Source organism: Chrysochloris asiatica, unplaced genomic scaffold (assembly GCF_000296735.1).
Source record: "Chrysochloris asiatica unplaced genomic scaffold, ChrAsi1.0 scaffold00030, whole genome shotgun sequence".
Lineage (NCBI taxonomy): Eukaryota > Metazoa > Chordata > Mammalia > Afrosoricida > Chrysochloridae > Chrysochloris > Chrysochloris asiatica.
In genome coordinates, this window is record NW_006408548.1 from 18,349,799 (window position 1) to 18,374,827 (window position 25,029).

A 25,029-nucleotide genomic window follows, 5' to 3' on the forward strand; every position below is an offset into this window, starting at 1 on the left:
CTAAAGTGTGTTTCATATTTTATTTGGTGTGGTAATAAATTAAATGTAGCATAGAGCTATAGATTTGGAAGGGGCATCTTTGTGTTAAAGCCCACTCTGACTCCAAGAGTGCTGCCCTTACCAGCATTGCATTCATGTTGTAACCTCAGAAACTAGCATGGGGTAGAAGAAAAAGTTATCCCATCAAGTGCATTTTACCCTACTTTACACATCCCCCTTAGATGTGGCCTACTTCACACATCCCCCTTAGATGTGGACAACCTTATTCCCACTTTGGGAAGGGACTCCTCAGTCTGAAGGTCCCATGTCATTGTGTTGGTAAGTGTCCTGTTTACTGTGGTGACCTGCTTGAGAGAGGTGGAAAAGGAGAGAAGGGAGTACAGCATAGGGGCGGGGATGATAATTTGGCATGGAGCTCAGTAAAAATGAAGAATAGAATGAGACTGTTGAACTTGAATTAAAAAGGATGCATGAAATGAAAGTGAGGGTTAATCATTTGATCAAGAACCAAAAATCAGGCAAGGCTAATGAAGTTCAAGTTTAACCATTGACCCTGGTTGTATTGTTTCCTTCCTGAAAGCAAAGCATGTACAGTGATTGCCAAATCTGAAATAAAATTAAAGCAGTCAATAGCAATTTACTGAATGATGCCTGTTATGTGGTTCCTGAATTTCCCACTATCCCCAGTGCAGGAATTCTGACTCTGCCTTGCAAGAGGGCAGAGCATCTGCTGTTCTCAAGTTATTATATTAACAAACTCAGAGACCCGTGTTCCCTTTTAACCAGCCCCACCTACAGTTTAACTGTGCTGGCTTTTTACTTTTTTGCTGGTTTTTTGAAACCACACTCACAAACTTAGTTTTGCCCACAAGTAGAAAAGGTGAGTCAGGGTGTTGTATGATTTAAATACTCCTTGCCTCTGTTCTCTTCTATTTGAGTTCTTTACTTATTCCTATACCCTGTGAGAAGGGAATTTCTTATTAATTGTGTATAGATCATATACACAATGACTCAGTCTCAACAGGTCTGTATGGAAGCAGTAATTTTTACAATTGCCCTTTCAACATCATCGTTTCTGTAGCAAAAGAAAGGCAAGTAGATGGGGCTTGTGGTCTGGGTGAGTGTGCTAGATTTCTACAAGATGACACTAGAGGCATTTTTCTCTGGCACTGGTGGCCTTGAAGACTAAGACAGAAGATAGCAATAATACCACTCAGAGAGGCATCAGCAAAGGAGTCAGCCGAAGAGTCAGCCTTATTCTACAACGCAGCAGAGTTATTTTTCTGAAACAAACATCAAATTGGGTTACTCCCTTAAGGTCCTTCAATGGCTCCTCATTTCCCACAGGATAAAGCGCAAATTCCACAGCATACTTTTCCAGACCCTTCACCATCTGGCACTCATACTACACCAGCAACTTCAGTCTTAGCCATTTTCTACATGAAGTCCCCAACACATACATACCCTGCATCATGCTATGCCTTTAACTCTTCTGTTGTTCCTGAGCCATGGTTTTCACCCCCAGACGGGAAAAGAAAATCCTGAATGATTTTTCAAATCCAAGCTTAAATGGCACCACCATGTCTACCCATTTAGGGAGAGTTAGTCACACCCAACTCGCTGCCCTCAAACACACACTTTATCCCTGTAGTCCAAGTCTACTGCTGCTGAATTGGCTCAGCTCTTCTCCCAAGGCCTCCAAGGGCAAGCACCTTGAGTCACTCATCTTGAGTGACCGGGAGCCTGGTTTAATATCTAATGGAGCAAAAGAGGCAGCCTTGGGTCAAATCCTTGCATTGATGGATTCCTCTTTGACATCCAGCATTGCTTATCAGAGTTCTATCTTTCATCCACCCACAAATATATCTACTGCTTGCAAGTCCCTTTTTCTTTGCCCCAACCAAAAATAGCTTTCATGTCTCCTTTTAATTCTGTTCACTAGATTATGTTTACATCAATCTGTATCTTCCACTGAACTATTTGCATTTTAACAGCAATCAAAGCTTGAAGTCAAAGCTTAATCTGGCATCTGTGGGTGGGTTTGATGTGCATGTGTGGAGTCTGTGCATCCCCTGAAAATATATGACAAATTGTCCATTTTTCAAAGCAAAAAAAAAAAGATTTTGTTCTCTTCACAGTTCGTGAGTATACCACCACTGCCAAAGAGCTGAGTTCCATTGAGCTAAAATATGAAAGTTTATAGAAAAATGTGAAGGCCAAGCTTGAAACTAGCCTTTTTCAAGTCCCTAGAGCCATATCACACATATGATCTCATGTTTTATTGCAGAATAAAGATACTGATGTTCTCAGAAGCTCAAGGTGGAGGGGAGGTGCCATCACCTCTACCTATAAAATAAGCTTCTCCTTAGGCCTAAAGTGGTGCTGTTAGGTTGTTGTGTTTTCTCTCAATTTATGGAGACCTCACCTCATATGCATGTGAAAGCTGGACAGTAAATAAGGAAGACCGTAGAAGAATTGATTCTTTTGAGTTACGGTGTTGGAGGAAATAATTGAAAATGCCATGGAACCAATAGATCCATTCTGGAAGAAGTGCAACCAGAGTGCTCCTTGGAGGTCAAGATGACCAAACTTCGTCTCTCATACTTTGGACATATTGTCAAAAGGGACCAGTCTTTGGAGAAGGATATCATGTTTGGTAAGGTGGAGGGTCAGAGAAAAAGAGGAAGACCCCCCCAACGAGATGGGTTGCCCAAGTGGCAGCAGCAATGGACTCAAGCGTGGCAACAGTAGTGAGGTTGGCCCAGGATCGGGCAGTGTTTCATTCTGCTGTGCATAAGGTTGCTATGGGTCGGTACCGACTCGATGGCACCTAACAACAATAACAACAAAATGCACAATGGAGACTACTTATGTGGTGCTGTAGGATCAACACTGGACTTGGAGCCCCAAGGCCGGCAGTTTAAACCCACCAGCTGTTCTTCAGGAACGCTAGACAGGGTTGTTATGAGTCAGAACTGACTCGATGACATGCAACCACAACAACATTGATCCTGGTCCTGCACCATCCCATGATTGTGTGTGGATTAGACCATTGTGCTCTGCAGAGTGTTCATTGACTAATTTTTGGAAGTAGATCTGTAGGGCTTTCTTCCTACTTCATCTCAGTCTAGAAGCTTGCTAAAACCTGTGCAGCATACAAACCTTCACTGAGAGATGAATAATGACATGGACTGAAATATATGGGCCAAGAATTGAGCCTGAATCTCCCACATGAAAGGTGAGAGTTCTTCCACTGAGCCACTACTGCCCATGCAGAGGTAGAGCAGAAAAACTTCCCATCCTCTGGCAACACCTCCCTGCTGGCCCTCAGTCCCTGGAACATGCTTAAGCTCTCCGCCACATGATAGATTCACAGATATTTGAAGGCCACTTCTAACGTCTGTGATATAAACACTGGACTGCAAGGTCAGTTTGAACTGCAAGGTGATGGTTCAAACTTACCAGCCACTCCTCAGAAATCCTATCTACACAAGGTCTCTATGGGTGAGAACTGACTTGACAGCACTTAACAACAACAACAACAACAAGCCAATTTCCATGGTACTTGGTGGCTCTATAGAATAAGCATTGGACTTCGAACCTCAAGATCATTGGTTAGAACCCTCCAACTGCCCTTCGAGAGAAAGATGAGGCTTTCTGCTCTAGCAAAGATTTACAGCTTTGGAAACCCTATACAGGGTCATTATGAGTCAGAACTGTGACTCCACAGCACCTAACAACAGTCTAACTTGCATGCGGCTCCTCCCTTTTCTAGGTTTCCTTCAACCTTTCAGTAAGATATGGCTTCCATTATCCTAGGCATTCTCCATGAGACTGTCTTGCTTAAAATGCAGCAGCCAAATACAGCCTGACCCGCCCTTGTGTACCGGCTGTATTTCTGTCTACGCAGCCCAAGAGGGCTCCCACAGCAGGGTGTATGAAGTTCAACGCCCTCTAAAATCCCTGAACCTGTCCTCAAAGTGGTAATGATAGTTCCACTTCCTCTTCAGAGAGATCAATAACAATTTTGCTGTCATTTGTATTGTTTAAATATAAATGCATCTCATGTGTTTGAGAGGTAAATGTCTCACTTTTCTATTCTTCCAAGTGAAGTGAGCATCCCTTAAAGAGACATGGCACCTGAACTAGGAATGGTGTGAGTCGGCAGAGGAAGGTTTCAGCCCTTCAGCCCTAGGCGACTCAGCACCATCCTCACCTGTGTGCTCTGTCTTCCCTGTCAGCTTGTAAATTGTAAATTCCTTCTGGGCAGAGAACAGGCCTTCACCTATTTACATCCACAGTGTTTATCCTAGTACTAAATGCTCATATCATACTCATTGCCATCTTATTTCCACCTCCAAATGTCATTGGAGTCCCTCACCTTCTCACCACTATCACCTCCCTCTCTCTCCTGCACTACTGCTGTAACTGTCTAAACACCCTGCTTCCCACACTACAGCCTCATGAAGCCTTCAAAAGCTCCAACCACTTCATATCATCACCCCCCTGATTTAAACATGCATGATCTGTAAAGGTGCTCAGCTTTTCTGTATAAAGTGTATGACTTGTAGAGTTCCCCATGTGCCTTTGGAGCACAAGGACAAGAATAAATGACTAAATTACCAATTGTGGAGAGACCTATTCAAAATTAGACCTTCAGGGCAAGGATTACCTCCACTCAGTAGCCTGTCCGGACTGTCAGACTTCAAAATGGCTTCTCTCTTATTCCTTTTGGGCCAGTCTACGCTGCAGAGACACTTAATATGAAGCTTGCGCTGCTTTTTACATTTATTTGTGTGTGTGATTCTTTCCCTCTGTTAAATTGGAGGCTTCTTAATTTTCAGGCAATATATGGGCAGATTAGGAGACCTGGTTGAGCCATGTAGGTTAAGTGTTAGGTTGCTAACTAAAAGGTTTGGGTTGTAGGCAGGTGGCAGTGTTATCTTTGAATTCTCTGAGCAGTGTCTGTATAGAGGAGGCCCTTAACCAATGCCTTTTCCACTTCAGTTAGAGTTGCCTATTGCTGTTGCTTTTAGGTGTCGTCGAGTTGGCAACAGCTATGAACAACAAAACAAAACACTGCCCAGTCCTGCACCAACTTCACAATCATTCTAAGCCTGAGGCCATTGCTGCCATCACTGTGCCAATTCATCTCATTGGAGGTCTTCCTCTTTTTCTCTGACCCTCCACTTTACCAAACATGATACCGTTCTCCAGGGACTGATCCCTCCTGGTCATATGTCTGACGTATGAGAGATGAATTCTGGCCAGCCTGGCAGTACTTCTTCTAACATAAATTGGTTCTTTTGGTAGTCCATGGTATTTCAATATTCTCCTCCAACACCATAACTCAAATGCATCCATTCTTTTATAGCCTTCCTTACTCACTAACTTTTACTTTATAGCATCTGAGGTTACTGAAAATACCATGGCTTAGATCAAGATTTGCCTAGAAGGTATCAAAACTGAAAACCATGTTTCTCTTAATTGATGCTAAACTGATGAAGCTTTAAAGAATCATGACTATTTGTTGTTGTTGTTAAGTGCCATTGAGTCAGTTTCAACCCATAGCAACCCCGTATAGGGTTTCTGAGGAGAAGCTGGTGAGCTTGAACCGCTGACTTTGCAGTTCAAACCGACTTTGCAGTCCAGCGCGTTAATTCTCAGTGCCATATTAGGACTAATATGTGGATGCTCACTAGCTTTAACTGAAAACATATCCCTAGTGAGTGAACAATATGACTTGTTTTAACCAATTGTACAGAGACCTATGACTTATCCCTTCAGTGAACAATAGTTGCTTTAACCAACTAGACACAGACCTGAGTCATCCCTTCCTATTAGTAGTGCCCGTTGTTAATCCTTCATTCGCCTCAGCACACCTTGCAAGCACATTAGAACCCTGACTCTTCCTCCTCACTGCCCTTCTCAAATTGTGTAATCTTTCTCATTTTCTGATTTGTTCCTTCCCTGTTAACAGAAACTCATTAATCCCCCTTGTCTCCAGAGAGTCTGAAGCCTATGAGAATTTGAAATCCTGTTCTGTATTTTTCCCGTTTCGGTCAGGATTCTTCTAAACTATCTTTGATCAAAATATTCAGTAATGGTAACCACACACCATCCAGTTCTAATATCATGTGGCAACGGAGGCAGTTGTTCAGGGAGACAATTAGTCACATATCACATATTCTCCTCCTGTTCCTGACTCTCCTTAGTCCCCTGTTGCTCCAGGTAAATAGAGACCAATTGTGGCTATTAAGACCACTAGACCAACCCCAATGACAATGAGTTGATTCTGACTCATATCAACCCTCTGTAGAGTTTCCAAGGCTGTAAATCTTTATAAATGAAGAAAGTCTTGTTTTTATCCCATAGAGCAGCTGGTAGATTTGAACAGCCAACCTTGCAGTTAGCAGTTCAGTTCTTATCCTCCCATGCCACGAGAGCTCATTAAGACCCTAGTATGCCTTATTTGTTGATAGTGCAATTAAGGAAATACAAATTCCCATTTTTCTGATTTGAAGTCTCTTCCTGAATGTGTTTAGAACATTCCCAGATATTGCCCTCTACCTAATACCTTGAAATATGAAAGTATATAATTATTTTTATTGCCTTAAATATGGAGAACATACGTAGGTATTATTTCACGTATTTTAAGGATAAGAAATTGAAAACTTATGAGATACCGACTGTAATATCTCATTTCTGTATGTTTCATATGGAATTAAAAATCACTTTTCAAATCCTGCAGAAGTATACATACACCCAAGTCTTTAGCCCTTTCCTTAGGGAAAACTTCTGTCTGAGAAAAGAAGCGTGGCAGTGAAGTCCAATAGAAGAAACCCTGAGGGGAAAGAAAAATCAGAAGTTTTATAAATGTACATGTATGATGTAGCCTGCCGGAGCTTCAGTTTTCCCATTCCTGAGTTGGGAGAAACAAATCTTGCTTTGAAGGAATGTTGTAAAGACAAACGAGCTAATTAATTCATGTAAATTGTTTTAGAAAAAAGTGCACATTCGTATAACTACTGGTGGTGGTTTAACCTGTGGGTATATTTTTTTCTTGTCTTTTCTTTGCAGGAGATGTCAGTGAAAAAAAGGATCCAGAATGATTACTAACCTATGACTCCCAACAGTATGACAGGTAAATATATTCTTTTATTTTCTTGTGTATCTTTACTTGTGTTCCCCTGAAAGTGAACTATGAGTTCCTGTGAGACTCAGCTGAATGGCTTACCAACCATCCTTTCCAAACTAATAAGTGTGATTAGTCGGTTTTTACCAAGTCATTTCTAATTCTTGGTGACCCTGTGTGTGTCAGAGCAGAACAGTGCTCCACAAGGTTTTCACTGACAGTTTTTTCAAAAGTAAATCACCAGACCTTTTTTTCCTTGGTGGATGTGAACTGTCAATCTTTCAGCTATCAGTTGAGGGCTTTATCATTTGTACCACCTGGAATACTCAGAGATTATCTGATTTAGACCCTATCCCTGTAAATGTACTTCCACCTTCTTCAAAAACTATGATAGGCATCGTCACCAGAAATGTCATAGAGAAAAAATGATCATTGACAGAAATAGGTTAATCTTAACCATCCTAAGATTGTCTTTGCTCACTAAATGTTTTCATTCTTTATATTTATTTTATTGACTTTGATCACACACTTAGTGGCCACAAAGTCCATGCATTATCCCAAAATGGGCTCTTTGTTCTACACAGCAGTAGAGACAGGATGGAATATGATTAGAACGTTTAAGGTGTAAGTAAGATAGAAACAGTTAATGAATATCAAAAGAGAGGCAAAATGACCAGAAAAGGAATAGAAGATTATGATAGCAAAGATTCCTTGTGCAATTCATTGAGCAGGGGTTGCAAACTCAGAGACTCTTGGAGCCAGACATATAACACAAATGACTGATTCAGGTTGGGTACAAGGAAAACTAAAATAAATCAACAAAATTGAAGAACTCAGCCTCTCTCTGAAAGGAAGCCAGCCTTCTACTCTGGGCAATCATTGACAATCAGAAATGAAGAGATTTCACATTTTCAGAGGTTGAAAATACAGAGTTTAAATGAAATGTTCCAGTTTTTAAATGTCAGTGTTAATTTTTTTTTAAGTAGCAAAGTCTACAGGGCCATTTCAAAATTCAAACCATGAGCCATTAGTTTACAACCTACGATGTACACCTTCCAGAATAGCCCCAAACTCATGATTATTCTTTTGGCTACCAAGGCAGAGAGACAGATATCCTTAGACCCCTTTATGTCCTGAATGCAAACTGACATGGCCCACCCTTCCTTGGATAATCCATTCATTGGACTTCCAGTGAGGAATTAAGTGTGCAGGACAATTCCTCCAAGAACACATTCCCCAATAGACCTGAGAAGTTTGAACAATTGAGTATTGCTATTCAGTCTTCTTAAAGTTTAGAATCTTCCCCAAATATCATAAACATTACATCTCCCCCATTACTTCTCTGCCTCTTCTACTTGAGCTTCTGATGCAGCAAAAAGATGCGGTGCCTGAGGAAACAGACGATTCACACCTATAAGGACTGAGAGCCTCAAAAATCACATACCTTCTCATTGTATTTCTCTATTCCACTGCCAGTTAAACCAAAATTCACTTAAATTTCACTTCTTCCATCTTATAAACCTTCTCATTCAGTAGAAATTTGATATACCAAGTTTCACTTTAGAGCCTCCTGTGCTGGTGTGAGTGGAGATCTCAGTCAGAAAGGGAGATGGCTTAAACCTTGGCTGGCCATGTATGTGTGAATACACACATCTTAGACAGCAGGAAGCCCTATGCAAAACCTATGGAAAATAGCACCGTCTGATAAAGGACAGTGTGGGCTAAGGCACTGAGTAAGGATGGCTGTACTCCATGATAGCTTACTCACCTGAAAAAGTCTCCAGAAATGCACTCTCCAAAAACATACCCTCCTGAGACGTATGAGGATGGCCAAAATTAGCACAACAGTGAGTAATCAAATTGTATTTGCTTACTGTCAAGATAGACAGAGTATAATAGAAACCTCCCATCCCAGGCTCTCCTAGAGGATGAGTCACCAAGCATTTTCAATAAAGGGCCTAAGAGGAAATATTTCCAACTTTGCAGGTCATACAGGTCCTGTCACCACTACTCAACTCTCATGTAGCATGAAAGCAGTCATAGACAATCAGTAAACAAAGTAGTGTGACTGTTTCAATAAAACTTTATTTACAAAAAATGGAGCAGACCAGCTTTGGCCATAGCCTTTAGTTTGCCAACCGCTGCTCTAGAGTCAAGAAGACTGCTGATACAGTGGTTAAAGTGCTTGGCTGCTAACTGAAATTTTGGTAATATGAACCCATCAACCACTCCATTAGGACAAAAATGTGGCAGTCTGTTTCCATAAGGATTTACAGCTTCGGAAACCCTATGGAGCAGTTTTACTTTATCCTTAGAGGGTTCTCTATGAGTGAGAATTGATTCAATGGCAACCGATTTGGTTTGGGTTTGGGCCTCAGAAGGAAGTTCCTTTTAAGTGCCGTCCTATTGTTGAACAGAGCTCCCAAAGTGAATGCTTCCAGGGCTGAAGTAGGAACTAGACTCACTCCTGGACAGTTCTAGACTGAGCCAGCTTTTCAGTGGACCTTTAAGAAGCTGGGATGCTATCCTTCCATGTTGAGCTGGAACCACAGTTGTCTCCTCATTGAAGATGAGGAGTGAGGTTTCACTCTCCAGCATTTACTTTGTCGTCATAGGGTAGAGATTATTCCTACTTCTGTTTTCAGATGAAACCTATTACATACACATACACTCATGTCTGTTGTTAAGTGAAGTCTGTTCCGACTCACAGAGACCCATTATAGGATTTCCAAGGTGTATCTTTGCAGGAGCAGTAAACTTCATCCTTCTCCTGTGAAGCAGTCAGTGGGCTCAAACCACCGGCCTTGTGGTTTGTTGTCAAAGTGTATCCTACAGAGCCACAGTGCTCCCATACCTGTATGTTGTTGTTACTGTTGTTATCGAGGGTCATCGAGTCATTTCCAACGTGTAGTGTTTCCAAAGCTGTAAATCTTTCCGGGAGCAGAAAGCCTCTTCTTTCTCCCACAGAGTGGCTTGTGGGCTCAAACTGCCAACTTTGTGGTTCACATTGTTGTTTTTAACTGTCGTCAAGTTGATTCCGAACCATAGTGACCCTGTTTAGGATTTCCAAGGAGCAGCTGGTGAGCTTGAACCACCGACTTTGCAGTTCATACAGCTTTGCAGTCTGGCGCATTAACCCACAGCACCACACCAGGATTCCGTGGTTCATAGTCCAATGCTTATCCTACAGAGTCACCATGCTCAATGTGCATACAGTATATGTAAATGGAATCAGATGGAAGAACCTTGCGCTAGTCTCTTTGTATATGAAATAAAACAGTATCTATCTTTTCCCCTCTTTCTTTTGCTATGGGCTCAGGTTATGTGCTGATTTTAAGAAACCTAACAAGAGTTTATAATAAAGTGGTAAGCCATGGGAAGTAAGTGCATGTTTTAGGAGCATGTTTTTAAAGCCAACTATGAATATTTCTGCATTGAAAAACATAATAGGTAATGTTACTGTTAATGCAATACAGGAAATCAATTAACATTCATGAAAAGAAATCCATTTTTTTTTTTTTTTAGAATGAGCAGTAATAAGAACATTACATCTATTGTCATAAAACTAAGCAGACCAATATTTTTAAATTAAGAAGGGGAGTTATTTAATTTCAGCTATAATGGAGTCAGACCTTGCTAAAATGTTCTCATTATTTTATCCCACCTAATTTGAATGGAGGGCTATATGAAAAATACTGATTCTTAGTAAAGAATGTAAGAAAGTGCATTCATAGGATGTTTTATTAGTCTGGAAGTAAGCATTACCTTCCTAGGTAATCTGAGGGGAATTTTTCTAACAATTATGGCATGATAATGAGCTCTATTTTGCAAAAAATTATGACTCACAGTATAGATGAATTTGTTCTAGCATATGAATACCTGAAATTTTAGATACCAAAGTTAGAGGCTTTGCCCTCAATTGACAAGGAAATTAAGAAGTCAAACCCCTCTAAATGTACCTGAAGAGGCAGGAATAAGGATCCATTATGTTTGAGGTGAACCTCATTTTATGAAATAAGTATACGGCATAAAGTTAGCAGAGTTTTTCATATCTTTGTTGAAATATGTACAACCCATGGTATTTTAAGGTCACACTACTATGAATACTTGTAAAGTGAAAAAAAAATGTATTTTTTATGGAACGCATTTCTCATTCAACTCTTCAGCTTGCACTTCTTGTTAATTGCTTACTCATTCAGCTTCCCTATTGTGGAGTTCTCTTCTCTTTTTTTAGTTTATTAAAGCACACTTATTATTGAGCATGGGAGCACTGTGGCTCCATATGCTAAGCACTGGACTGCAACCACAAGGTCTGTGATTTGAACCCGCAAGCTGCTTCACAGGAGAAAGATGTGACTTTCTGCTCCAATGAAGATTTTTTGTTGTTGTTGTTGTTGTTGTTGTTGTTGTTGTTGTTGTTAGGTGCCATCGAGGATTTAAAACCTTGGAAAACCTATATAGGATCGTCATGAGTCAGAACCTACTCAATAGCACTTAACAACAACAATTTTTGAGCATATCCCGGACAGGCATATAGGCAGAGATAAGATCAGAGATTTCCGTTGTTACCTCAGGGTTTTCCATTGCATGATCCTAAACATACTTTGGAATATTTGTTTAATGTCTTGCGTTTACACCCACCCACACACCCACAGCCATCAAGTCCATGCCAACTCATAGCAACCCTATAGCATTTTTTGAGGTTGATCTTGTTAAGTGCCAATAAGTTGGTTCCAACTCATTGTGATCCTGTAAGGGTTTCCAAGGAGTAGCTGGTTGGTTTAAACCACTGACCTTGTGGTTAAGAGTCCAGTGCTTATCCTACAGCACCATACCAGGACTCCAACTTTTAGAGGGGGTCAATTTGCTAGACAAAATTATTGTTGTTGTTAAGTACCATTGCAACCCATGGCAACCCTGTATAGGGTTCCCAAGGGGCAGCTGGTGAGCTTGAACCACCAACCTTGCAGTTCAAATGGCTTTGCAATCTGGCGCATTAACCTACAGCACCACACCAGGACTCCTAGACAAAATTGTTGTTGTTGTTGAGTGCCGTGGAGTCGGTTCCGACTCATAGCGACCCTGCACAGGGTTTCCGAGGCTGTAAATCTTTATGGGAGCAGAACGCCTCATCTTTCTCCCGCGGAACCGCTGGTAGTTTCAAAATTGACATTTCTCCCATTAGTCCTGAGGGTGACTATTTTTTACATGCAGATTACCAACTTGCATTTCTTCTTTTGTCATTTGTGTGCTCATATTTGTGCTCATTTAGCTGTTATGATTTGTGTTTTTGTCATTCCCTATAGACGCTGTTTATATACAAGGGAGCTTCAAAAAATTAGTGGAAAAATGGAATTAAAGGATAACAGAATTTTCCCATGAACTTTTTTTTAAGCTTCCTCCTATTAAAGATTTTAACTGAGCATATCATTTAATCTCTCTAGACTTGGAGTCCTGAAGGCACCCTAGTGGGCTAATGATTCCTTACCAACTCAGTGATAAAGTTGGACTAGTTCATCTCTAGTTTTCTTTCCGCTTTTAAGATGAGATTGTTTATACTTCAAATTGGAATTTTTACATATCACGTTTTCATACAGTAAGGCATATGTCCATTGATTGCAGGGTTTAAGGAAAGTTAGAGCCCTAGAGAAATATATTTTTTGGTTTGAGACTGTCCTAATGAACAAGTTTTTAGGAGTCAAACAAAATGTTTAAGATGAGAAAATTCAGTATTCTGTTGAAAACTTGCACCTTTTTCTTAAGGTCCCTTTGGCTATCCCTTAGACTTTCCAATAGCTCCTTATGGCACTTTCATTCCTTCAGAAATAGTGCCACTAGTATATTAGGTTCTACAACCAATGTATAGTATCTTTTCTTAGTATCAGAAATTTTTACCAAAATAGCTTTGTAATAATGATATTACCTAAAGATAACTGAAGTTAACAGTATACATGTTGTTAATGTTTTCTCATCGCCAGTGAACACAATTCCTCTTCTGAAATCCAATTTTTTTTCATAGCTACTTAGTAATCCATAATATGAATACAGCAACACAGTCCCTGATTGTTAGACTGTTAGCATAACATTATTTTAAAACAATGTTATAATGAACTGCTTTACATATAATATTATACCTCTTCACTTATTTTCTCAGGATTGTTACTACTAAGTAAAAGGAAATGCTCAATCAAAGAAACTAAGTATCTTTAAAAATATTTTCTGTTGCCAAATGATACTTAGATTTTTGAGCCAATTGAGACATCTGCCAACAGTGCCAACCAAAAATACCCACTACAGTGAGTGGATTCTGACTCATAGCAACCCTCTGAGCAGGGTAGAACTGCCCATAGGTTTTCTCCATATATAATCTTTACAGGAGCAGACTGCCGCCATCTTTCAAGGAGTGGCTGATAAGTTCAAGCCACCAAACTTTCAGTTAGCCGAGTGCTTTAACCACAATGTCACCATAGATCCTTCCCAATAGTGCAGAGCAGAGCCCATTTAATGAGTTTCCGTCCAATTTTGGATTTTTTTTGTCAGTTAAGTAGTTTCTTAATTAACATTTTTCATGTTGTCAACCATCACCACTATCCATTTCCAAATTGACCAGTCACCCTTAACAGAAGGTCACTTCCCCTAAGCAATGAACCCTTCTTTTCCCCTGGCTCCCACCTACTTCTGGGGACCACTAATAACTTTGATCTGTATACACTTGCCTATTCTAGATAGTTCATATAGGTGCTACCATACAATATTTGTCTGTTAGTGACTGACTTGTTTCACTCATCATCATTTTTAAGGGTTTATGTATGGTGTTACATGTAGCAGGACTTCATTTATCTTTATAGCTGAGTAAAATTCCAGTGTATGTATGTACCTGTATTTGTGTGATTTTGATGGTACAAGTTATTAAGCAGTATTTTACCAGAGCTTCTTGTAACTTCACATTTTTTTTCTTATTGATACTAAGTTTGACCCATATAATGTATCTAATCCCATTATCATGGAGTCAATTCTAACTCACAGTCACCCTGCATAGTGTTTCTGAGGCTATAAATCTGTATGAGAGCAGAAAGCCTCATCTGTATCCTGAGCAAAAACTGGTTGGTTGAACTGCTGACCTTGCAGTTAGCACTTCAGTGCTTATCCTATAGGAGCCCCAGGTTTCCTTACATGACATATATACACACATGCATATACATACACACACAGACTTACGTGCGAATTGGCCACCTGACATCTGCTTTTGTAACTTGCTTTTTCATTTAACTTTCCTATTGTGGTACGTGTCTTTTTCTTGCCATTTGTGTATTAAGGAATGAATTAATTGTCATATTCCTTACAAATACTTTTCCCATTTTAGTATGTGTCTCTTTGGCACATTTTTACCTTTTAAAATTAGGTTTATTTTGAAATAGTTTCATGCTTAAAGAAAAGTTGCAACATTGGTACAAAGAAATTCCAGATATCCTTTACCTGCAATCCCAAATGTTAACATGTTATCATGTTTGTTTTGTTCGTTTCCCTCTCTCTTCTTTTTTTTCTATCTCTATAATTTCAGTTATTTTAAACCATTTACAAATAAGTTGTGAACATGATGCCATACTATTTTTTGTTTTTGTAATGTAAGATATGGGCGTGTGATCATACGATAAGCACTAGACTGCCAACTATAAAGTCCATGGTTTGAGCCCATCAGCCACTCCACAGGAGAAAGATGAGGTTTTCTGCTCCCACAAAAATTTAAAGTCTAAGAAACCATATAGAGGGCCGCTATGAGTCAGAACCAACTTGCCGGCACTTAACCCCAACAACAATGTAAGATATATTAAGGTGCTTCCTTATAATATAGTTCTTCATTGTTGAATTTAAAATGTCTTCTGGTGAGTACTGAGGGACTCATGCAGTGGGTTAAGACTTTGTTGAGATGAAAGAGTATCTGGAGAGACACCCTTTCACATTAACCCTTTATGCACCACCAACGACTCCAAGTGCTTCCCAGCCCAGCCTTTGAGGGAAGGAATTGGAAAACACAAGTCACAAAACCACATGCTCAACAACAGTGAATCTTCTGCTGTTCCTTCTAATGAGGATAACCCAAGCCTTTGGACTGGTCACCCTGCAAAGGAAGTAACTACAGAAGCCATGGGAGCCCAGAACCACAGAACGCCAACGTGACATCCTTTCTCACTTTGCTCCAGGATCTGGGAGACTTTATATTGGTTTACACACTCCTGGCATAATTATCCTCAAAGGTCATCTGAAGATTCCTGTCCCTCCAATAGTAGACAAGAATAAAATATGACTTTGGATTCCATAGAGCCATCTATGCAAGTTACAAATATTCCCACAAATAATGTTTTCAGAAAGAAAAATAGCAACTTTCCAGCAACAGAGTGTCACCGTGGTTGAGCCAATTATAAACAGGAACTTTGATTTTTTAAATTTATTTTGTGTTAAATCATATGCAATACAGGCCCTTTTGTTCCCCCTTCAGTATGGTTATCTTAAATATTACCACACTTAGACTAGAAAGGAAACATCAGCCTTCACCCAAATGCCTTCAGGATAAAAGGGAAGTTGTTACACAGACATCACACAGAAAACCTTTCTACTCCATCTCAGCTACTTCCCCCTCTCCCGGGGATCCATTTCTTGTGGTAACTACAGAACCCCATGTCCTCTTCTTCCTCTCTCCCCAAAGGCTTAAAGTGCTCCAGTGTCACTGCTGAGTACAGTCTCCCCTCAGTGTGGACCCTTTATTGAATTCTAGATCCTTCTTTCCCCTCCCACTCTCCATTTCCCACCCTCCCCAGCTCCCACCCTCATAACTCACCCTGTTCATTTCCTTTGTAAATAATGGGATGCTTTCTCCACTTTTCCCATTTGCATCCTATTCTAAAACTCACTCTGCAAAAGTGGGATCTTCCTTGGGGCCCACTTTTTTTTGGAAATGTTGTTCTTGTTAAGTGCTGGTGAGTCAGTTCAGACTCATAGCAACCCTGCATAGGGTTTCAGAGGAGCAGCTGGTGAGTTTGAACCACTGACCTTGTGGTTCAAATTGACCTTGAGGTAGAGTGCTTAAGGGAAAATTATAAATGTTTATAATTTTACGATATTTTGTTTTTGTTACACACAAATTGGTAGAAGACAGTGAAATTCATGCCATAGTATGAAGTCCCGGGAAGAGACCAGACCAGTATCTCAGCAAATAAAAGGACCATGACCCTTTATACCAGTAACAGTGCCAGGCTTTCCTACAGTCTACTTAAAGGGGAAGTGGCCATCCTGTTCTCTTCCTCCTTCCATACCTCTCTTTTTAACCTTCTACAGAAACTTCCTACAAAAAAGTAAAGGAACTTTTAACAGAAGCTCAATTTAATGACATCCCAACATACTGAGTCAGATTAGTGACAACTGTCTCTCAGAATTCCTGAGACCTTTGAGACAATTGCTTCTAAAACAACTTCAGTTTCCAACTTTGAGCTGTAGTCAGGTGATCTGGAATTAGAAAACGTCAAAAGGATAAGATTTCATAAAGAATGAAAGACAGGCGCAAAAAAGAATGAAGAAAAATATTTATTTCTTCCTCAACAACCCTTGTATTCTCCAATGAATCCATGCTTTAAAAAGCAATCATAACATGACAGGATCTATGTATGTTAGGCTATATCTTCCTCTTTGTTCTCACAGATACCGCTGAAGCCCACAGCAATTGCACATATGTAGAGATGAGTCCTTCCAAAGAAACTAAAATGTGTTTTCCAACAAGAATTGAATTCATTATCAAGGTGCAATGTTATTTTTCTTCTGATGAGCTGAGAATTACTTGTATACGCCTCCATCGTCTGTCACCATCCTTAACTGAGAAGTACCAGGCTCTTGTTTTGTCCGGTTTTGCTTTCCTTTCAAGTCGCGGCTATGATGACATTCTCTCTTTGGAATTTGGCTGAGTTGTAGAAGGGAAACTAGTGTGGAACTCCCAGGTTTGCAGACTGCAGATCCATTCCTGTCTTGGTGCTACAGCTGATCTGAGTGTTGTTTTCTGTAAGGCTCACCTCTCACACATAGGCAGGCAAGGGCTGGAGTAGTGAAGTGACTTTCCCAGCATCAACACAGCATACTGCGAAGTACAAGGGGGCTTCAAAAGTTCATGGAAAAAATCCAATATCTTTTCATTCCATTTTCCACATTTTTTAATCTCTCACATATTTTGACCATCAATTCCCAAGTTTTGAAAATTGTGAGTTAAATGACTGTTTTTATTTTTGTAATGTGAAAAACTTCTCTTGACTTTTTTAAAATAGTGGTCTCATACAATATTCGTCCTTTTGTGATTGACTAATCTCACTCAGCATAATATCCTACAGGTTCATCAAGGTTATGTTTTGCAGATTCCTTATCATTCTTTAATGTTGAATAGTATTCCATTGTGTGTATGTACCATAGTTGTTTATCCCTTCTTCCATTCAGGCTGATTCCATGCTTTTGCTATTGTGAATAGTGCTGTGATGGACACGGATGTGCATATATCTAGTCCTGCCACAGGTCTTATTCCTTTAGGCTATATATCAAGTAGTAGGATTGCTGGATCATATGGTATTTCTGTTTCCAACTTTTTGAGGAAGCACCATATCATTTGCCACAGTGCTCCCATAAGCAGTGTATGAGAGTTTCAGTCTCCACAGCCTAGCCAGCATTTGTTGTTTTCTGTTTTTATGAACTTTGTTATTCATGCTGGAGTGAGATAATGTCTCATTGTTTGTTTTCATTTGCATCTCTCTAGTGGTTAATGATCATGAGCATTTCTTCATATGTTTGTTGGCCTCCTGAATGTTTTCTTTGGTACCTGTTCATGTCCTTTGCCCATTTGTAATTGGATTATTTCTTTGAGTTGTTGAGATATTAAAGTTTTGTATAAATTTCAGAGCTTAATCTCTAATCATTGCCAAAAATGTTTTCCCAGTCTGTAGGTTCTTTTTTTATTCTTTTGGTGAAATCTTTTGATGCATACAAGTGTCTAATTTTTAAGAGGTTTCAGTCATTTACTTTGTCTTCTGATGTTTGTGTGTGTTTTAGCTATGTTTTATAGTGTATTTATGCCCTGTTTTAGGGCCCCTAAACTTAACCCTATTATCTAATTGCTGATCTTTATAGTTTTAGGTTTTACATTTAGGTCTTTGATCCATTTTGAGTTTGTTTTTATATGTGGGATAAGGTATGGGTCTTGTTTCTTTTTCTGCAAATGGATTTCCAGTTTCCCAACATTATTTTATAAAGAGTCTATCTCTTGTTCATTTACTGAGCTTGGCCCTTTGTCAGAGATCAGTTGGCCATTCGATTTACTTTTGAATTCTCAATTCTGTTCCATTTTCCATGTGTTTGTCATTGTGCCAGTGCCAGGCTCTTTTGACTACCTTAGTTATGTACCAGATTTTGAGATCAAGAAGAATGAAGCCTCCTCCTTTGCTCTTCTTCTTTAGTAATGTTTTGCTTATTCATGGTTTCTCCTTTCCATATAAAGTTGGTGATTAGTTTTTAATCTCTTTAAAGAATGATTTAGGATTGCATTATATCTTTAGATTTCTTTAGGTAGTATTGACATTTTCACAATGTTACATCTTACATTGTATAATGTATAGTCTTACATTTAAGTAGGTCTCTTGGTTTCTTGTAGTAGTATTTTGCAAATTTCTTTGTACAGGTTTTATGTTTCTCTGGTTAGATTTATTCTCAAGTGTTTTATCTTTGGGGTGGCTAATGTAAATGGTGTCCATTCTAAAGAGAGATGACCCAATGGAATGCAGAAATCTCATTGGACAATATTAATATCACATGCAATAAATTTTTGCTAAAGATAATTTTTAAATGGCTGCAACAGTACATTGACAGGGAGCTTCCAGGGGTTCAGGCAGGATTCAGAAGAAGACATGGAACAAGGGTTATCATTGCTGATGTCAGATAGACCTTGGCTGAATGCAGAGAATACCAGAAAGATGTTTACCTGTGTTTATTGATTATACAAAGACTTACTATTGTGTGGACCATGAAAAGTTATGGCAACATTGCAGAGAATGAGTATTCTGGAACACTTAATTGTGCTCATGTGAAATGTAAACATAGATCAAGGCAGTTGTTTGAACAGAACAAGGGAACCCCGAATAGTTAAAATTAGGAAAGGTGTGTGCCAGCATTGTATTCCTTCACAATACTTACTCAATCTGTATGCTAAACAAATAATCTGAGAAACTGGGTTATATGAAGAAAAGCGTGACATCAGGATTTGAGGAAGACTCATTAGCAACCTGCAAGAGGATGCAATGTTGCTTGCTGAAAGCGAAGAGGACTTAAAATACTTATTATTGATGAAAATCAAAGACCACAGCTTTCAATATGGGTTATACCTCAATGTAAAGAAAACGAAAATCCTCACCACTGGACCAATAAACAACATCATGATAAATGAGGAAAACATTGAAGTTGTCCAACACTCATGGAAGCAGCAGCCAAGAAATCAAAGAGCGTATTGCATTAGGCAAATCTGCTGCACAAGGCCTCTTTAAAGTATTCAAGAGCAAAGAAGTCAGTTTGAGGACTAAGGTGTACCTGACCCAAACCCTGATATTTTCAATAACCTCATATGCATGTGAAAGTCAGACAATGAATAAATAAGACTGTAGAAGAATTAATGCATTTGAGTTATGGCATTGAAGGATAATATTAAAAGTACGATGGACTACCAAAAGCATACACAAAGCAATGTTGGAAGAAGTAAAGCCAGAATGTTCCTTAGAAGCTTGGAGGGTGAGTCTTCGCCTCTCATACTTAGGACATATTATCAAGAGGGACCAGTCCCTGGAGATGGACATCATGCTTGGTAAAATGGAGAGTAAGAGAAAAACAGGAAGACCCCCAGCGAGATGGTTTGGCACAGTGGCAGGTGAAGTGGGCTCAAGCATAGCAACTATTGTAATGATGACACAGGACCGGGCAGTGTTTTCTTCTGTTATACATAGGGGTCATTATGAATGAGAACTGATTTGACAGTATCTAAGAGCAACGACAACATTGTCAATGCTATTGTTTTCCTGATTCCCTTTTTAGAATTCTCTTTATTTGTATAAAGTAATCCAACTGATTTTTATATGCTGATATCATATCCTGTCACTTTGCTGAGTCTTTCATTTAGTTCCAGTCATTTTCAGGCAGAATCTTTGGAAATTTCTTTGTATAGGATCATGTCATCTTCAAATAGATAGTTTTATTTCTTCTTTGCCAGTATGGATGCCTTTTATTTCCTCTTCTTGCCTTATAGTGCCGGCTACGATTTCCAGCACAGTATTGAACTGAGTGGTTGTTAAGTGCTATTGAGTCACTCTGAGTCATAGCAACCCAGTATAAGGTTTCTGAGGCTGCAGACCTTTGTAGGAGCAGAAAGCCTCATCTTTCTCTCACAAAGCCTCTGGTAGACTCAAACTTCTGACCTTGTGGCGCCTAGTCTAGTGCTTATCTTACAGAGCCAGAAGTGATTTTAAAAAGGAATCATTGTCTAGTTTCCATTTGAAAAGTTAAATGACTTTAACTAGAAATTATGCTTCTTCACTTAAGTTCTTAATCTTTATTATGATTATGTACATACTGAATCACACACACAAAAGGTACATTAAGCAATCTTCCCTCGAAGTAGTAAGGGAGAATCCCTTCTTTCATTCAAGGCATAGCCTAATCCTGAACAAGCTTGGCTACACATTGTAATCACCCAGGGAGCTTTTTAAAATTCTGATGGCAAGGTTACTGCTCAGACCAAACAAATAAAAATCCATAGAGGGGACACAGGCCTCATTACTTTTTTTTTTATAAAAAGCTACCTTTAAAGGGATCCTTTAAACTACTTTTGGACAATATTATTGGTGCTGTTTAGTGCCATCAAGTAGGTGTTGTTGTCAAGTCGGTACTGACTCATCGTAACCCTGTATAGGGTTTCTGAGGAGCGACTTGTGGATTTGAACTGCCAACCTTGTGGTTCAAACCACCTTTGCAGTGCATGCTTATCCACCAGTGCCATACCAGGACCCTGTGTCGGGTTTCTGAGGCTGTAAATCTTTACGGGAGCAGAAAGCCTCGTTCTCCTGAGGCGTGACAGGGAGGTTCGAACTGCTAGCCTTAGAGTTAGCAGTCCAGTGCTTATCCTACAGTGCCACATTAAGGCCCTTGGCATAGAGTAGGCACTCAGTAAATGCTCATGAGAGAATTATTACACTAATGAATTTACCCTGCATAACAAATGGATATGTAAATTACTGTTTGTATTTTTCTGAGAAGCTTGTTTTGCAGATAGGTTTTTATACAGTAATGCTTAGTTCATTCCCATAATTCATCTTCCCTCTTTAGTGTCACATACAAAGTCAGTCTCAGATACAGGATTTTCTAAAATTATTTTCTGTATAGTTTAAGGCCTTCTTTTCTTTTTAAATATAAAAATTGAAAAGAGAGAAAGAAGCACCTTAAAGCCTTAATGGTATTATAATTATCACTTCATTTCTTAAATTGGTGTTAGTCTCTGTGCCAGCCAGGCAAAGGGACCATACCCTACAATGTCTGTCTAGGGGCTCAGCTCTCTCCAGGATGTAGGATGTAGTTAAGAGAGAAAAACAAATTGTGTAAAATGATAGAATAAACCTAGAAGTATGTCTCCTTCATGCAGCCAATCAAGAGAAGTTTTTTAAAGCACCGATTTCCCATAACTAGATTTTGTTAATTTCTAAGGTATCGGATTGTGGTTCCTAATTGTTTTGCCATCAAAATCATCTTTTGTTATCTACCACCTCTCTCCCGCACCAACACTTTCATTGATCTAGATTTTCAAACATTTTACTTGCCAAACTACATTTACTAAATAATAGATTTTATTGACCTATGTTTTGTAGTAATCAAAGACGTATATAATTGCTAATCTGGTAATTTTGAGAGCAGGATGAAATGACCAGGATTCCTGCACTGTGTGGATATTTTTCTTTCTCTCTTTTGTTTCAGAAAATGGGAGGCAGTAGATTTTGCTCAAAGGCTACATGGGCAGCCTCGTATCAATGTATAGTTTCCCTTGGGCCTTTTCAAACTTTTTAAATTGCTCATAGCACCTCCTCCAACTCTACTTTCATAAACCTCAAGTTAAGAACTATTTTAATGAGAAAATTCTGAATATTCTTATACCTCAACTCTCTCAATGATATGTACAAATTTTACTCCTATATTATTTAGCTAAATAGAACTATAAATGAAGTCATCAGAATGGCAATTACTGCTGGTATTACTTTTAATCAAAAAGTCGTTCAGTATTATTATAAAATCATTCTTCAAAAATTAAGTCTATGTAAATGAATATTAAATAGCCTAACATTCTCAGTGCTACATAATGAAAATATTCATGAGAATTTCAATCATTTGATCCAGTGCACCAAATTTAGATCAAGAAATTATTGGCATAAATTAGAACATTAGTAAATTCTTTGAGTTTTTACAACAGAAAAATTCTAATTAAATTTTTTTTAGCATCTATGTGTATCAAATGCTAGGCATGAAATCCTGATTTAAAAAATAGTTCTTACCTTTGAGGAACTCACCATCAAGAGATCACAGTTTCTAAGTCTATCAACCCATATCATTCAATATCTGAAAAGACTTCCAGAGCTTTAGAATTAGAAAGAATTTTAGATACCACCATGACTCAAAGTAATGTACATATGGCCATATAGCAATGTACTATACAGATATTTTCATTTTTCTCAGATGATCCTTCATATCTATTACTCCTTAAGCTTCCATGGACTCTGATAAGACTTGAAAAGGATTGAATTACAGGAAAGCAATCCAGAACCATGAAGGATCTTTTAGCAAAATAATGATTGATCTTTTCTGCAGCAGGGAAACTCAAAATCTCAGTGACTTCATACAACAGAACTTCATTTCTGATTAATGTTAAGTGCCATATGTTCTTGGTTGAAGTTCCATGTCTTCATTTGGGAACCCGGACTCCTTCCTTCTATATACTTATGTACTTTCTCCATCCAAAAGAAAATGAAAGAAGATACATAGAAGGTTTATTTTGGTCCAGGCCTAGAAGTGGTGCTCAATGCTTCCATTTATTCCATTAGTTAGAACTCAGCCCACATGTCCACAGCTCACTGGTAGGGAGGCTGGGAAATGCATCTAGTTGTATGCCCAGATTGAGAGGAAAACACAAATTTTGATGATGAATCTGTGTCACAAAGGGCTATGCAAATACAAGATAATATTATTGTAAAGGTAGGTGAGGTCAGCTAGATTGGTTATCTTTTTGTTTTAAAAAAAATTTTTTTCAGTGTCTTTTATAGTCACAGAGCTTCTTCCCAGGCAGTTAGCAGCATCTCTAGACAAAGCTAGATAGAGCTGGATAGATAGCTGTTGTTGATTCAGCTATAACTCCTGGCAACCTATATACAACAGAACAAACTTTATGGACAACGTACGTACAACAGTGTGGTTCTGCACCATGCTGAAAATCACAAGCATGTTCACATCCATTGTTGCAGCTACTGTGCCAGTCCATTTCACCGAGGGTCCTCCTCATCCTCATTGGCCAAACGTGATACACTCCTCCAGTAATTGGTCTCTTCTGATGGCATGGTCAAAGCAAGAAAGCCAGACAATGTTTTGCTGTTGTCCATAAGATATTTATTAGCTAATTTTCAGACATATGTCACTGGCCCTCTTAGTTTTGAAGTTCCAGTGAAACATATGCACTATTGGTAAATATTGATGATATATCTTCCAGCATCATGGGAACAAGGAAGCTCTACAGTATGACTAACCAACAGGTGGGTGGTGGTCTATTGTGCCCACTTTTGCTAGTTGTTTCTTGACTTGCTGTGGTGTCATAGTGAAAATAACATGTACCTTTGGAGTCATTTATCTTTGGGTACAAATCCAAATTTGCCACTTAACAACTGTGATTTTGAAAAAATTGCTTAAGCTCTTAGAGTCTCTATTTCCTTATTGTAAAATAGAGCCAGAAAGTATCCTAAGAGTTGAGGTGAGAATGTAATTAAATCATTCAGTAAACATTTATTGTGAGCCTCATATGTTTCACTTCAGAGAAACAATAAAGATAAAAAATTTAAAAAAAGCAAAGAAAAAGTCTAAATAACGTGTGTACGGTCATTGTCAGTTGTTTGAACAGAACATGGGAACACTGAATGATTTAAAATTAAGAAAGGTGTGACACAGGGGTGTATTTTTTCACCATACTTATTCAACCTGTATGCTGAGCAAATAATCAGAGAAGCTGGGTTATATAAAGAACACATGGCATCAGGATTGGAGGAAGACTCATTAACAACCTGTAATATGCAGATGATATAACCTTGCTTGCTGAAAGTGAAGAGGATTTAAAATACTTTCTGATGAAGATAAAAACCACAACGTTTGGTACAACCATTGGGTTGCATCTCAATGTAAAGAAAACAAAAGTCCTCACCACTGGACCAGTTGATAACATTCTTATCAACAGAGAAAACATTGAAGTTGTCAAGGCCTTCACTCTTCTCGAATCAACTGTCAACACTCATGGAAACAGCAGTCAAGAAATCACACTTCCGGCGCTTCCCTGACCGGGCAGCACAGAGTAGACACTGGAGAGGGAGAGAAAGGAATAGTCAGAAACATCACACTAGGAGGCTTGTAAGTCCGTCTTCTGCCTATGACTGATCGGAATACCTAAAATGGGGCTACAGTGTACCCAGTGAACGAGGCTTCTTGCCGAGCCTTTGCTATACATAAAACTATAGGTAAAAACCGGAACCACATCCAGATCTCCAGAAATGAGAAATCTCCACTTGAAAGGACGAGCAGACCAGCCT

At 39.1% G+C, this 25,029-nt stretch overlaps 1 protein-coding gene across 1 annotated transcript in view; it reads left to right on the forward strand.

The window, feature by feature from the left end:
- Positions 1-25,029, forward strand: part of THRB (thyroid hormone receptor, beta) — a 549,876-nt gene that overhangs the window by 381,529 nt on the left and 143,318 nt on the right. The window contains exon 3 of the mRNA XM_006851626.1: positions 7,081-7,144. Within this exon, the coding sequence (XP_006851688.1) occupies positions 7,123-7,144 (22 nt within the window). The 5' untranslated portion in view covers positions 7,081-7,122. The remainder of the gene's footprint in view (positions 1-7,080; positions 7,145-25,029) is intronic.